This window comes from Triticum dicoccoides, chromosome 2B, assembly GCF_002162155.2.
Source record: "Triticum dicoccoides isolate Atlit2015 ecotype Zavitan chromosome 2B, WEW_v2.0, whole genome shotgun sequence".
In the NCBI taxonomy this organism is placed as follows: Eukaryota; Viridiplantae; Streptophyta; class Magnoliopsida; order Poales; family Poaceae; genus Triticum; species Triticum dicoccoides.
The window spans coordinates 17,675,251-17,691,659 of NC_041383.1; the positions used below are offsets into that span (position 1 = coordinate 17,675,251).

General features: G+C 45.7%; 1 protein-coding gene and 1 pseudogene across 1 annotated transcript in view; both read left to right on the forward strand.

Annotated features, from left to right (window-relative positions):
* Nucleotides 1-13,788: 13,788 nt before the first annotated feature.
* On the forward strand, nt 13,789-15,127 carry LOC119360261 (annotated as a pseudogene).
* Nucleotides 15,128-15,482: 355 nt separating this feature from the next.
* Nucleotides 15,483-16,409, forward strand: part of LOC119360262 (7-deoxyloganetin glucosyltransferase-like) — an 8,846-nt gene continuing 7,919 nt past the window's right edge. Inside the window, exon 1 of the mRNA XM_037625974.1 lies at nt 15,483-15,666. Coding sequence (XP_037481871.1) covers nt 15,541-15,666 — 126 coding nt within the window. The 5' untranslated portion in view covers nt 15,483-15,540. The remainder of the gene's footprint in view (nt 15,667-16,409) is intronic.

Here is a 16,409-nt window from a genome sequence, read left to right on the forward strand (position 1 = left end):
CCAGGAATGAAGTCAACACAAAACCCGATGACATCCTCTGTTTGATGGCCCATGGAGATGCTTCCTTCTGGCCTAGCGCGGTTACGGACATATTTCTTTAGGACTTCCATGAACCTCTCAAAGGGGTACATATTGTGTAGAAATATGGCGCCCAGAATGACAATCTCGTCAACTAGATGAACTAGGACCTGCGTCATGATATTGAAGAAGGATGGTGGGAACACCAGCTCGAAACTGACAAGACATTGCACCACATTAGTCCTTAGCCTTGGTATGATTTCTGGATCGATCACCTTCTGAGAGATTGCATTGAGGAATGCACATAGCTTCATAATGGCTAATCGGACGTTTTCCGGTAGAAGCCCCCTCAATGCAACCGGAAGCAGTTGCGTCATAATCACGTGGCAGTCATGAGACTTTAGGTTCTGAAACTTTTTCTCTGACATATTTATTATTCCTTTTATATTCTATGAGAAGCCAGTGGGGACCTTCATACTAAGCAAGCATTCAAAGAAGATTTCCTTCTCTTATTTGGTAAGAGCATAGCTGGCAGGACCTTCATACTGCTTTGGAGGCATGCCGTCTTTTTCGTGCAAACGTTGCAGGTCCTCCTGTGCCTCAGCTGTATATTTTGTCTTCCCATACACGCCCAAGAAGCCTAGCAGGTTCACGCAAAGGTTCTTCGTCACGTGCATCACGTCGATCGAAGAGCGGATCTCTAGGTCTTTCCAGTAGGGTAGGTCCCAAAATATAGATTTCTTCTTCCACATGGGTGCGTGTCCCCCAGCGTCACTCGGAACAGCTAGTCCGCCGGGACCCTTTCCAAAGATTACGTGTAAATCATTGACCATAGCAAGTACGCATGGCGGGCTTCCTCCGGTGATTTGCCTCGCCTTTGAAATGCTTGCCTTTCTTTCGACATTGATGGTTGGTCGGAAGAAATCGACGATGGCCCAGGTACACATTCTTCCTGGAGCTTCCCAGGTATATACTATCGGTGTCAAGTAAAAAGTGCGTGCATGTGTGGTATCCCTTGTTTGTCTGTCCTGAAAGGTTACTGAGAGCGGGCCAATCGTTGATGGTCACGAACAGCAACGCCTTTAGGTGAAATTCCTCCTGTTTGTGCTCATCCCACGTACGTACACCGTTTCCATTTCATAGCTGTAAAAGTTCTTCAACTAATGGCCTTAGGTACACATCAATGTCGTTGCCGGGTTGCTTAGGGCCTTGGATGAGAACTGACATCATAATGAACTTCCGCTTCATGCACATCCAAGGAGGAAGGTTATACATACATAGAGTAATGGGCCAGGTGCTGTGATTGCTGCTCTGCTCCCCGAAAGGATTAATGCCATCCACACTTAAAGCAAACCATACGTTCCTTGGGTCACTTGCAAACTCATCCCAGTACTTTCTCTCGATTTTTCTCCACTGCGACCCGTCAGCGGGTGCTCTCAACTTCCCGTCTTTCCTACGGTCCTCACTGTGCCATCGCATCAACTTGGCATGCTCTCTGTTTCTGAACAGACATTTCAACCGTGGTATTATAGGAGCATACCACATCACCTTCGCAGGAACCATCTTCTTGAGGGGCTCGCCGTCAGCATCACCAGGGTCATCTCGTCTGATCTTATACCGTAATGCACCGCATACCGGGCATGCGTTCAGATCCTTGTACGCACCGCGGTAGAGGATGCAGTCATTAGGGCATGCATGTATCTTCTGCACCTCCAATCCTAGAGGGCATACGACCTTCTTTGCTGCGTATGTACTGTCGGGCAATTCGTTATCCTTTGGAAGCTTCTTCTTCAATATTTTCAGTAGCTTCTCAAATCCTTTGTCAGGCACAGCATTCTGTGCCTTCAACTGCAGCAATTCCAGTACGGTACCGAGCTTTGTGTTGCCATCTTCGCAATTGGGGTACAACCCTTTTTTGTGGTCCTCTAACATGCGATCGAACTTCAGCTTCTCCTTTTGACTTTCGCATTGCGTCCTTGCATTGACAATGACCCGGCGGAGATCATCATCATTGGGCACATCGTCTGGTTCCTCTTGATCTTCAACAGCTTCGCCTATTGCAGCATCATCGTGCACATCGTCTGGTTCCTCTTGATCTTCAGTAGCATCACCGTATTCAGGGGGCACATAGTTGTCATCGTACTTTTCTTCTTCGCCGTCTTCCATCATAACCCCTATTTCTCCGTGCCTCGTCCAAACATTATAGTGTGGCATGAAATCCTTGTAAAGCAGGCGGGTGTGAAGGATTTTCCGGTCAGAGTAAGACTTCGTATTCCCACATATAGGGCATGGACAACACATAAAACCATTCTGCTTGTTTGCCTCAGCCACTTCGAGAAATTCATGCACGCCCTTAATGTACTCGGAGGTGTGTCTTGAACCGTACATCCATTGCCGGTTCATCTGCGTGCATTATATATAATTAAGTGTGTCAAAAATCATTACAGAACATCATGAATAGATAATTAAGTGACCAAATTAATAGAAGTTCATCATCACATTAAAACCAAAGTACATACATAGTTCTCATCTAACAACATAAAGCTCTGCAGAGCATCTAAATTAATTAAACCATACATTGAAACTATGTAAAACATTTCAATGCGAAAACAAATGCGATCATAATCGCAACCAATGTAACAACTGATCCAACGGCATAATGATACCAAGCCTCGGTATGAATGGCATATTTTCTAATCTTTCTAATCTACAAGCGCATTGCATCCGTCTTGATATTGTGATCATCCACGACATCGGCAACATGCAAATCCAATATCATCTTCTCCTCCTCAATTTTTCTAATTTTTTCCTTCAAGAAATTGTTTTCTTCTTCAACTAAATTTAACCTCTCGACAATAGGGTCGGTTGGAATTTCCGGTTCAACAACCTCCTAGATAAATAAAATTTATGTCACGTTGGTCAGCATAATTATCATAAATAATAGATGAACCAATAGTTATGAAAAGATAATATATACCAAATCCGAATCATAGACAGGACGAGGGCCGACGGGGGCGGATACCAAAACCATCGCACTATATAAGATGCAATAATAAAAGTAAGAAAATTATACAAGTATCTATATAAACATACAAGTAAGAATTTTTTTTTCCTTTCAGAAAGAAGATAAGAACAAGAGGCTCACCACGGTGGTGCCGCGACGAGATCGGCGCGGGCGATTGACGGCGGTGAAGACGGTAGCTAGACGTGACGGACCGCTAAACCTAGACAAATATTGAGGAAAATGGAGCTTGGAGAGGAGAAAGCTTAAGTAGTGTGGCTCGGGCATTCCATCGAACACCTCGTGTGCATAGGAGGTGAGCTAGAGTACCACAAAGCTTTCTCCTTGCCGGCCACGAAAAACAGAGCAGTGAGAGTGCTCTGCTCGCGGGTGAGGGGTATATATAGGCAATTAATTGGTCCCGGTTCGTGGCTTGAACCGGGACTAAAGGGAAGCCTTTGGTCCCGGTTCAGGCCAACAACCGGGATCAATGGTGGTGGGCCAGGAGCAATGCACATTGGTCCCGGTTCGTCCCACCAACCGGAACCAAAAGGTCCAGACGAACCGGGACCAATGGCCCACGTGGCCCGGCCGCCCCCCGGGGCTAATGAACCGGGTCCAATACCCCCATTGGTCCCGGTTCTGGATTGAACCGGGACTGGTAGGCTGACCCGGCCTGGACCATTGCCCCCTTTTCTACTAGTGCACTCTTGGCTAACGGTTAGCGTAATCTAAACGGCTAGATGAAATTAAATGACTAAGATCGTGAGGCTGTAATTGATCGGGGTTATTACGTGTAGGTTAGGCTGAGTGTGTTTAGCGATGAATATGTTTTCTTGTTTAATAATAGTAGAGATAAGATCGTGAGGCTGTAATTGATCGGGGTTATTACATGTAGGTTAGGCTGAGTGTGTTTAGCGATGAATATGTTTTCTTGTTTAATAGTAGTAGAGATTGTTTAATAATAGTAGAGATAAGATCGTGAGGCTGTAATTGATCGGGGTTATTACGTGTAGGTTAGGCTGAGTGTGTTTAGCGATGAATATGTTTTCTTGTTTAATAGTAGTAGAGATAGAGATATAGTGACCGATTCTAAAAAATATATAGTGACCAGTTAAAGAATGGTCCACGAAACCTAGTGTGCGTGTGTGTCATAGGGATAAGTGTATGCGCGTGTATATGAGCGCTTATGTCTGTACTGATGCTCAAAAAAAACCTATCTCTCCACGTGAACCCACTTTTAGAAACTTAGCGGAAATCATATTTCAATTTTTTTTACGAAAAGAATCGCACACGTAGGTATCGAATAGAAACTGACCAAGCTATATTTTCATCAAAAGTATGACAAGTAGCGGCCTATGTGGAAATCAGAATGAGAAAGATACAGTAGAAGTTTCACACATATTTCAAATGGTCATTAATTTTGTAAGAAAAAATTGAGTAAGTTCCTACCAAAGACCGATGATATTTCATAATTTTTCAAAATTGTTGAGTATAATGTTTATTTAGGAAACATAGGGTAGTGTCTACCTTGCCTTATACTCGAAGACGACCATGTACTCATAATGCCCACGAGGCTCAGGCAATACAACAACAATTCCACCAATCCCTTTATCTTCCTTCTAACATGGTATCAGTATAACCGGTCCAACACCAGCCCTTCGTCAGCGCCGCCGTCATCTTCCCCTACCACTTCTTCTACTCCGAGCACCACTGGTGACATCGGCCCTACGCCGATTGGCGCCACAACCATCTTCGAGTCTTCTTCTCTGCTGGCCCCTCCGACTCCTCGACATGGCGTACAATTAGTGCAGGTCCCTCGTCTACGCATGTCCGGTGCTGGCAACACCGATGCTGCCTTCGTCCACGACGTGTCCCGGGGCCTGGCAAGCCTGGTGCGGTGCTTCGTCAGCATCGTCTTCTTCGTCCATCTACGCATGTCCGGTGCTGGCAACACCGACGCGTGCCTTCGTCTACGACGTGTCCCCGGGTTTGGCAAACCCGGCGCAATGCTTCATCAACACCGTCTTCTTCTCGGCGCATCACTACTTTGACACCACTGTGCCCATGACTAACTCGGCGCCTCCTTGCGCCCGCGGCTCCACGGCGGCTTCCTCGACACCGGCTACCCCGACTCGACATCGACCACGGTGTTCTTCGCATGGCTACCTCGACCACGGCTACACCACCCCCCGCTCTCAGCTACCTCGACAATCGGCACAAAGGACTACCGCCTTGCTTGAGCAACCTCGTCGGTTTCAACTCCAGCCATGACTCCCGCGACGCATCGGCCGTTACGACTATGGGGGGTGTCCGTCGGCTTGCCTTCGGATTCTTCTCCAGTCTCACCGTTTGCATCGCTAGCGTTGTGACTGCTGGGGGATGTTGAGTATACTGTTTATTTAGAAAACATAGTATAGCGTAGGATTTATTTTATCTTGCCTTGTACTCCAAGATGACCATGTACTTATATATATATATGCCCACGAGGCTCAAGCAATACAACAATAATTCCATCAATCCCTCTCTCTCCTTCTAACAAAAAATAAGAAATACAATTTCCATTAAGCCTCAAAAAGTGGGTTCACATGGACCCATTTCTGAAACTCCCCCTCCGGGCCCATCATGAAAATCAGCCGCTTGAGTGACTAATGATATTATGCACAACAACATTGATCCGGCTTGTAATTTAAGATACAGTCCCTACTGTTTTTCTAGAGAACATATATATGCCCTTTATGCTATTATGCCAAAAAAGGCAAGCAAAAAAGACAGAGAGAAGTGAGAAAAGACCCTTTCTATACAATGAAAAGACACTTGTGTCAAAAAGGTAACAAAAAGACAAAGAGAAGCGAGAAAAGGTCATTTCTGTACAACAAAAATGCACTTGTGCCAATGCCATAAGAACCCCGACATCTCATATACCAGAAAAAGGAACTTATGCCAAAGGGTGTATATATAACTGCCACCATGCGGGCTAGCTACCACCATGCATAGGGAATTGCCTCTCTATGCTAAATTTGTCTTGACCAATAACATATGGTATATTCCTTTTGTTTGAGAATGTCTTTGGTAATGATGTGGATGCCCATGATGATGGAGTTAGAGCATATTTTCATGTGGACCATTTCTTAGAGGTTATCATATCAACATTATCGTGGTGGACACGAAGAATGGGAGAACAGACCAACACTATATATTTTGGTAACACAAAGGAGTAAGGAAAAAAAGAACCAATAATTCTTCTTATTCACAAACTCAACGTGCAATCGTTACCTAATACACCTGTAGAAATTTATAGTTTTACCAACAAAGTGAGTAAATTATAGGTCATTATTCATATATGAGGTTCATACTCCGAAACAGTTATAATGCGTGAGCCCACCTTCCGCTCAAGGAGCATATGGAGGAAGAATCTGGTCTTGTTGCACAATATCTAGCTGAGCGTTTTATCGATACTACTAAGCGTTCACGTGCAACGCATGCATAATCATAGAAAGAATTTTTTTAGCTTTTTTAGCAGGGTGCCGCTAAATTATACTCATGTACAATAGTCCGCTAATAGTTGACTATAGCCGGCTATAGCCGATTTGAACGACCACCCCTATTTGGCATAGCCCGCAATATAAAACACTGGTTAAGATACAATTATTTCAAATCTTAATTTGTACTACTAAATATAGCTTTTGCAGATATAGTTTTTCCACATGAGTACCATATCTCAATGAACTTCTCAACCATACAGACTTAACAAAAAACACATTACATACCTTAGTCAATTTTATCCCACAGATTGACACTTAAGTACATAGACAACATCTGATCATCGGCTCTGGATTGGTATATACAACAAAATGTGAAAGTAAATTAGACATTGAGTATATTTCACCTATTATAGACACTCGAGCATATGAAACGACTCACACGACTTTGCAGGATAAAATCTATGACATAGCCTGAAAGGTCTACTACAAAAAGAATCCGTGTGACTTGCACCCAAAATGTTGGTGAACATATTTACCATCTTGAGCGCACGTGTAGGTATCATTTTGTAGCTAAATATTTTTTTTATCAAAACTTGCCAATGGAGCAGTGTCCATGTCGTTCTAGTTAGATATAATCCAAACTTGCCAACCAATTGTTATTTTCAAGCAAATTATGTACGTTCAATGCACACCTAAAGTAATGAACAAAGATTTACAGTTAAATCCTGTTGGACAGAATGCGCCCACCATAATACAATTCACGCAAGCATCGACACAAAGTCTTCTCGGGTTCTCCGATCCCATTTTATATACCTCGATATCACGGCATCTTCATCTACATATTCACCTCCGTTGGCAATAGTCAACATGATTTTATTCAATGACCATGAGCCGATGTATTTTAATGGAACTGTATATATTGTATATACAACATGGGCAAGTTGACGGAACACTGTTGGCGCCGCTCTTCTTCCTCTCGGCTGACTCTCACAGCTCACAAGTAAAAGATGAACACGGGAATTTTTGGTGCCGAGCTGCCTCACACAGCCGGCCTTTTTCTCCTCTTCTATTCCCTTGTCTCAACTCAAACGACAAGCTTGCATCTCTTATATAGGGGAGAGACTCACGCACGCACACAGCCCACAGCCACACCGGCCACTACCACTCCCTAGCTACGAGTACGGCCACGTCCAGCACTTACAAAGCCAACGCCTACACAACACCATCTCTCCTAGAATCTCTATAGGACGTGCATGCATCACCGGCTAACAACTCATGCGTGCATGTAACTAGCTAATCACCAAGGACGTGTTTGGTTGCCGATGCTACGGTTCCATTCAGGTGATCGGTTCGTAGTTTCGTCGGTTGTAAGTTCTTAATCTCGTGTTCCCATTTGAAGCTATGAAGAATTTTATCAGATTCGTCGCGCACGATCAATCATTTGAAAAAAAAATTGACCAGCAGTCTAATCTCGCAGTTCTTCACAACATTCATGTTGTAAGTTTTTAGTTTCGACGATAGTAGCTTCATCTCTCTTGAACAGCAGTCTACTGCACTGACGCCGCCATGTCGAGCTCATCTGTCCTCTGATCCGAGCCCTCCTATTCGTCTCTCTCGACACCGAAGCCCTTCCCCTTGATCTCCTTGCCCGCGTGCTACTACACTAGAGTCGTTTCCGGCGTCGCTCATCTCGGCCTACTCTATGTCGTCCTCCTACTGCACTGATGCTGCAATGGCGCACACACTATTTTCTTGTGTCCTCCGCCTCCGCACAAACTGCAGTTCGCCGCGCCGCCGACGGGGTCGATCATCTTCGCCTCCTCTCTCTCGCCCTACTACACTGGAGACGTTTTCGGCATCGGTCATCTCGGCCTCCTCTCTCGTCCACTGCACTGACGGTACCATGGCGCGAGCACTGCATTCTCCTCCCCTGTCCACTGTCTTTGCGTGAGCACCGCAACTAGTTCGCCGACGGTGTCGCTCGCCGCGCCGCCGACAGGGTCGCTCGTCCACGACTCCATGCTCGTCATGTCAGACACGGCGCCACGGCCACTATCCACCGCAGTCGCCATGGTCCGGCACACACTGCATTTCTTCTCCCACTTCCTCTGCTAGCTCTTAACCCTGTGTGCTAAGTGCAAGTTCTAGCTCTTAATCATACCCCATGCGGTCAACCAAACAGCATGTAGTTGCATGCGCCGAGACAATGCAGGCAACTAAACAACCTGCCAAAGTTGATCTCCTAATGCAGGAAGTTCATATGCAGACAACCAAACAACTCGGAGATGTCGCATATGAGGCTGTTTTTCTAGAGCCAGACTGAGTGAAGAAGAGTATGCAACGCAGCTACTGTAGCGCACGGGCATGTACATCAGTTTAGACACCCGGTGTCTATAACATCTGTCCATGTCACTTGTAGACACGATCAGAAACAATGCGTACAACAGCGTGTCTATTTAGCTGGCTATAAGCGCAGGGCAGGTTTGGCTTGAAAAGTGGAGAGTTACTTTATTTCTAGGACATTCTCCGCCCACCATATAGACGGCTGCGCGTACTAAACAGGCCGTCGGATTTGTACGGGATTAGACTGTCGATAATTCAACAGATAGACCAAGACGTTTTTCATTTTCTCTCTCTCCCACATCATCTAAAATCCTACGTAGCCCATGTTACAGACAGCTGACTAGACATTATTATACGTGCCCTAACTTATTCTCTCAGCCCTACGGCCCCACCATATCTAGTTACCTTGCAGGCACATGCAAGGATATCAACACCATGGAAGCATGGACTAGACCTTGCCGCTACAACAAAAACCTACCTTTAGCAACGCAAATCTCACAACGGAGATGACAAATGTGTTGTTTTGGGTTCAGCCTCCCACATCTCCACGAAGGGCTAACCTCCCACCCACCTCCCCTTATTATCTGCACTTCCTTCGTCTACACACACGTAGCCAAGCGAGTAAAAAAATCAAAATAGTTTCTCTCCACCACACACTTCTCCCCTGATTCCTCTCTCAATCTCACCAGAACGTGTGGCCGCCACCTCAGATTCCGGGAAACTACGGCGCCCACGCCGTTGCTCACCGGCCTGCCCCTACCCCCGGTGTTATCCACTGATCCTCTGCCGCCGCGACATCCTCCGCGCCCAGCACCCGCGCCTGCAACAATCCTCGCCGGCACAGGTCGCTGGCATAGCCACAGCGGCTCCGGTTTGTCGGCCCACTGCCACTACAACTCATCACATCCACCATTGACGCCCCCTCCCCTCTTCTTTCTCTCCCCGTTCCCAGCACCATATCTTGTAGGCAACCTAACTCTAGATCAGTGATTGCCTTGCCCAATTGTGTGAGCATCTAACCCTGCATGATGGTGACCAACAGATTCGTGATGCTCGAGGCGATGGCCGCTTTCAGCAGTGGCCCGGTGAGAGAATTAGGATGCCGACCAAGGAGGACCTGGAGGATCCTGACGCTGCCTCGACATTGGCTTCAGGCATATCATGTAATCTCCGAGATTCGTGAATCTCAAGCATGTCATGGCGTCGAGGTTAGTACCACACTTACCTGGCCACTAATAAGATTTGTGTCCACCGTATCTAGTTATTTGTTCCACCTGTATATGGTCATGTGATTGGGTTAATAGTTTGTCAGACACAACATATTTGGGTAACCTGAATGTGTTATGGATTGCGAGTCTGTGGCTTTAATATTCGTACCCAATTTTGTTTTTTCTGATGCAATTTCTATGTGTATGTATTATGAAATTGTCCTACAGATAAGTTTTCAAACTATTGGCAATAGATTTGCAAATAGATAAGCCAATCGTGTTATAATATTTACCTTGCCTTGGCTGATAGTGTGAGGGATTAACCTGCTTTAGTGCACTTGAATGTCAATTACTTGTATCTTCAGAGGCAGATGGATGTGTAATGATTGGTGTTTCGCTACAATCAGGTCCAATGCTATTTCCTGGCGGTGTCCTCCATAACCAGGATCCCCTAATGATGCTCTGCATAATCCTTTTTTTGGTATGTTCAGCCTTTTGCACAATAATATTCTGATTACGGGTTTGGCTCCTCTGCTGTTATGTTGTGACTGTGCAGATGATGTAGCTTCAAAATCTACCGTTCACTCTAATCCAAAGGCTCTCCTTCATCTTCCTCGTTTCTCTCATTAATTAAAAAAAAACACAACACCAGCACAGCCCACGACGGCGTTCCTCAAGCTCCCTGCATCGGCAGACCGACCAGCCAGATTGTCCACAAGTCCATGTGTTCGTGTTGGTTAAGCCGGCACCAACGCCGCCGCGACGCCAAATGCCAGGAGCTCATGGCTTCTAAAATCACGATGTTATGTTACCGCCGCAGCCATGCTCATGAAGCCCAAACACACAGCGACGGCGATGTCGGAGGTCGAGCGCTTGCCAACCTCCTGTAGGATATGTAGAACAAGCGTTATGTGGCTACTAAACATGGAGTCACAAGACATGCAGAGTTAGTATTTCTTCGATGCAGAGTTGATTGATCATACAGAGTTGAGCTACTGACCTTTGACGTCCCAGCGCCATGTGTGCCGGCTAAATCAATGTGGCTGTGTGGACAACCTGGCTGGCCGGTCCGCCGATGCAGGGAACTTGAGGAACGTGCGGCGTGTTGGTGTGGTGTTTTTTAATTAATGAGAGAAACAAGGAAGATGAAGGAGAGCCTTTTGATTAGATTGGACGGTGGATTTTGAAGCTACAACACTGGTACAGTGACAACATAATAGCAGAGGAGCCGAACCCTCTGATTACCTATACATGGAGTATTTGGTTGCATTTTCTGCAGAGATTTTGATATTAAAGCCTTATTTCCTGGTAGATGTATTTCATTCCGTACCTCAGATAAAAGACAAGCATTTTATCCTAATGATTAACCAACTATCGTTGAGTTAGGCACATACTCATAAAGCATAACCTTTGTAGTACTGTTTGGTTTAACCATTTGCTTCGTAGAATCATATATTAACCGTTCATATGTTGTTCTAGCATGCTCTGAAAAAATATTTAGACATGGTCATATTATGCTTTTGGCAGCCACCAGAAATGGAAAATAAACAACATGAGATTTTTGGGTGAGCTTGAGTGCTTCATGCCATGGCGTGGTATTTTTGCATATGTTGTACAAATCCTCCCAGTGGATTCGAGAATAATATCACAATTGACCACCATCTGCACTACAGTCTATATGGCCGATCAAGTCTGCAAGTAGTTGATCATTTATTTTTATTGGAAGAAATATATGAACTATTCTGGGTTTTTTCGATGTCTTTATGGTGCAATTCACCAATAATTAACTAAGAGTCTGAAGCATTAATCGTTTATATGATGGATCCTGTAGCAAATTTGTATTTGAGTTCATCATGACTTGTATGTTAACTTAACTGAATTGTACAACCGAAATTTCTTTGCATATAACAACAGGAAACTAGTACGAAATTATGTATTATACTGAGGTTCGATTAAGTTTGTATACGTCACCCAGTTAGTTTAGTCGACCATTATTCATTTCTTCTGTATTGTTCATGATCTCATAATGCAAATATCCCAATTTTATTTTGCACCATCTTCACCTATTTTATGTTGTTTCTATTCATTCTACGTACCTGAATCCACAAGAAGTTCAGAATAAGCTACTCATTGCCAGTTCAGATAAGCTATTCATTGCCATCTTCACGTATTTTATTTTGTAAGGTTTTCTTGTATTTGTGCAGAGTTGGTTGCAGACGTACATTATGACCACTTACACATAAGAGTAAGGACCCATCAGCCGCAAGCTAGGTATGATCTGTTCTTATGCTCTCAGCGTGTTTCTTCAATGGGAATGGTTTGGCTCAACACAAACAGATTCATGCAGTTTTCAATTGAGATGTGATATATATTTTCTTCTGAAATACGTACACATGGTAACTATATGCTGATTGTTAGGTTGCTCTACTTATTTTTCTATCTGATACTATACAGAATGAAAGCTAGAAAACATCAACAGTGTCGTGTGGCCTTTCATAACACAAGTTTGCCGGAGCATGCAAGAAGAAAATTGAGAGAGGTGCCGCAAGGTGGAGATCAGAAGGCGGTGTAGGACAAGGGAGGACGCTACAAATTGCTCAATGGGGTTACTCCCTAATAGTTCCACATTCTGTTGTAGAATTGTCATTTAGGGTCAATGTTTGAGACAGTATGTTTTAGAAAATTACGACTTTGATTGCAAGGTTGAGAATTGGGCAACTAGATAGTTTCACATTTTGTAATCGTTGGATCTTGTTCTTGTAGAGAAACATAGTCATTCAAATATATGAGACCTCTCTGTTTATTATATTGTGGCTTCTATGCACTATCAGCTTGACCTAACAATTTTGGATGGCCATATGCAAAATATCATTAATTATTCATGCTATGTAGCAAAAATCATTTTGTGTAGGGCAGCCACCAACGCAAATGAAGTGTTGCGTGGATGTAGATTTATGCGTTGCTATCTTACAACGCTTATTTAGGTCATTTACCAACGGAAGTATATACGTTGTTGTAGACCCTTGCAACGCCACCAACGACAACGCATATTAATCCGTTGGTGTAGACCTTAGCATCGCTTATATGGACATACAACAACGCATTGATGCGTTGCTGAAGGGGGGTTCCTGTTGTAGATCACCCGGCTTAACCTGTACCGCAGCCGTCACGCACCAGCGTCCGTCGCGTCTTGCCGCTTCTCGCGGCTTCGGCATTTCGTCGTGCTCGCCGCATCGCACGACAGCCCGACATCTCGCCTCCTTTGCACGCTCAACCAAAGCTTCGAAGACTAGCTACTCCTGGACCATCTAAGTTTTTTTTTTTTTGCGGGAGACCTAGACCATCTAAGTTACATGCATAATGAAAACAAACTAAAATGTTGATGCAATAATATCAAGATTGGTACTAACAAACACTGTTAAGAAAAAACTTGCTGCCAACTACAGATTGTTTAGACACAAAAGCATATGGAGGAAGAATCAGGTTCTGTTGCACAATATATATCTAGCTGAGCATTTTATCGATACTATTCACTACTTTAATGTTTCTCAAAAATTCACTACTTTAATACGGCAAAGAATCTGGTTCTGTTGCACAATATATATTGTGCACTCATATGGACTGTGCGTCTGTGCGATTGTCACCAGAAGCAGAGAAGATCACGGTTTCTCCTACAAAAACAAAAAGCACAGTTTTAATCTCGATCTTCATGTCTATCTTTCCAGCCGACGACATGGGTGCTACTTTGGCCGATGAGAAGCCCCATGTGGTGTGCGTGCCTTTCCCGACGCAGGGGCACATCACGCCGATGATGAAGCTGGCCAAGGTCCTTCACCGCAAGGGCTTCCATATCACCTTCGTCAACACGGAGTATAACCAACGCCGCCTCATCCATTCCCGCGGCCCTGACGCCATAGCCGGCCTCCCGGACTTCTGCTTCGCCACCATTCTGGACGACATGCCCTTGTCTGACGCTGATGCCACGCAAGACCCGGCGTCGCTTTGCTATTCCACCATGACCACCTGCCTCCCCCACCTGAAGTACCTGCTCCACGACCTCAACAACAAATCAGCGACGCCGCTGGTAAGGTGTGTCGTGACGGACGGCCTCATGAGCCTTAGTGTTGATGCTGCTGCGGATATCGGCGTTCCCTGCGTGTTGTTCTGGACTTCCAGTGCCTGCGGTTACATGGGCTACCACAGCTTTTGGTTCCTCATAGATGAGGGTCTTACTCCTCTCAAAGGTATGTATGCATGGATGGCAAGTTTCTTGAAGTTGAACTAACATCCTAAGTCCGTAACAACCATTATTGCATGTGTAATATTCGGTTTGAGCAGATAAAGAGCAGGTGACGAACGGATATATAGACATGCCCGTGACACATGCTCGTGGTGAGCAAGCACGTGCGCCTCCAAGACTAACCGTCCGTCATTCGCACCACGTACCACAGCGACATCCTACTCAACTTCATGATACACCAGCTAGAGCAGTCGGTCCGCGCGACTGCCATTATTGTTAACACCCTTGACGAGCTAGAGCAGCCAGCACTGGATGCTATGTGCGCCATGCTTCCCCTACCAATCTACACTATCGGCCCGCTAAACTTCCTCACCGAGCAGCTGGTCCCCAATGGTGATGGCAGCAATACACTCGCCGCAATATGCCCCAACCTCTGGAGAGAAGATCGGTCCTGCCTTGAGTGGCTCTAAGGCAGGGAGCCTCGGTCCATGGTGTACATTAACTTCGGTAGCATCACCACCATGTCCAGCCCAGAGCTCCTGGAGTTCGCATGGGGGCTGGCCAACTGCGGCTATGGCTTTCTGTGGATCGTGAGAAATGACCTCGTAAAGGGCGATGTCGTCGTGCTGCCTCCCGAGTTCCTTGAGGTGACCAGGAGGCGGTGCTGCATCACGAGGCGGTGGGCGCCTTCCTGATGCACTGTGGGTGGAACTCCATGATGGAGGGGCTCAGTGCAGAGGTTGGTACCTTGAAACAATTTAAATACTACTCAGCGTATTATAGATTATTCTTCACATCTGATGTTGGTACCTTGAAACAATTTAAATACTAGTCAGCGTATACTAATTATAGATTATTCTTCACATCTGATGTTGGTACCTTTCGTTCAGTGAGCATGGCTCAAGAATCTGGTTCTGTTGCACAATTCAAAACTTTTAGATGGAGCATTTTATCGATAATATTCATTACTACTTTAGTAAAGGCAAGCGACATGACCAGTTAATCCAATACATACACATTCTCATCCATCCATCGTGCATTCGTGCCCTATTTGTCTAAGCTGTCCGACCTTTTTTTAGACTAATATTGTACTACTCTATACGCGCAGCAATTGCCACTCCCGGTCGCTATATATATGCACTGTGTGATTTCCATTTCTACCAGTCACAGAGAAGATCACATTTCCCTCTAAAAACTCAGTTTCAAATCTTGAGCTGCATTTCTACCATTCCGGGCGACGCCGACATGGGTGCTGCTACCACGAACAAGAAGCCCCACGCTGTGTTCGTGCCGTTCCCGGCTCGGGGGCACATCACTCCCATGATGAAGCTGGCAAAGATCTTTCATTACAAGGGCTTCCACGTCACCTTCGTCAACACCGAATATAATCACCGCCGTCTGGTCCACTGCCGCGGTCCTGACGCCGTGGCAGGCCTTCTGGACTTCCGCTTCGCCACCATTCCTGACGGTTTACCCCCGGCCGATGCCGACGCAACGCAGGACATACCATCCCTCTGCCATTCCATCTATTACAATTAATTATGTGGATAATCTCCACGTTGTAATTAGGAGGCAGTTAGCCATATGCTAATTGTCGCATCTTTTTCTCCCTTCTCTTCCAAACGCCGCGTCCGGTCAATGCGTCCCCTCAGGGGATATATAATGTAAATCAATGAAGAGGACAGTTGAATCATTCGTTGTCTCTCTCGCTCGTCTCTTTTTAACACGTTATCAGCACGCTCTCAGCGGAGCAATTCCATCGGCGCGATGGTTCCTGGCTACTGCATCGCCCGCGAGTTTGACGGCTACAGCCCTTGGTTCGCCGTGGTGGCGCCCGCGGCTCTCGGCCCGGCGGAAGCGCTTCCAAGCGGCAGCCTCGCGCCGTACATGCCCATGACCTGTTCACGGCACACCGGTGAGGCTCTTCCGTGGCAAGCCATGCCCGGCGAGTCTCTCAATCAGGGAAGGTAACAGAAAAGAAGATCAAGGAAGAGCAAGTGAAAACAGAGGAGTGCCCATCGATTGAGAGATGCAAACAAAGAAGAAAAAAAGGTACCATGGCATGCGTTCACTTCCTCTTGCACCGGATCGAGCGGCAACTGCTGCTGTTTTTT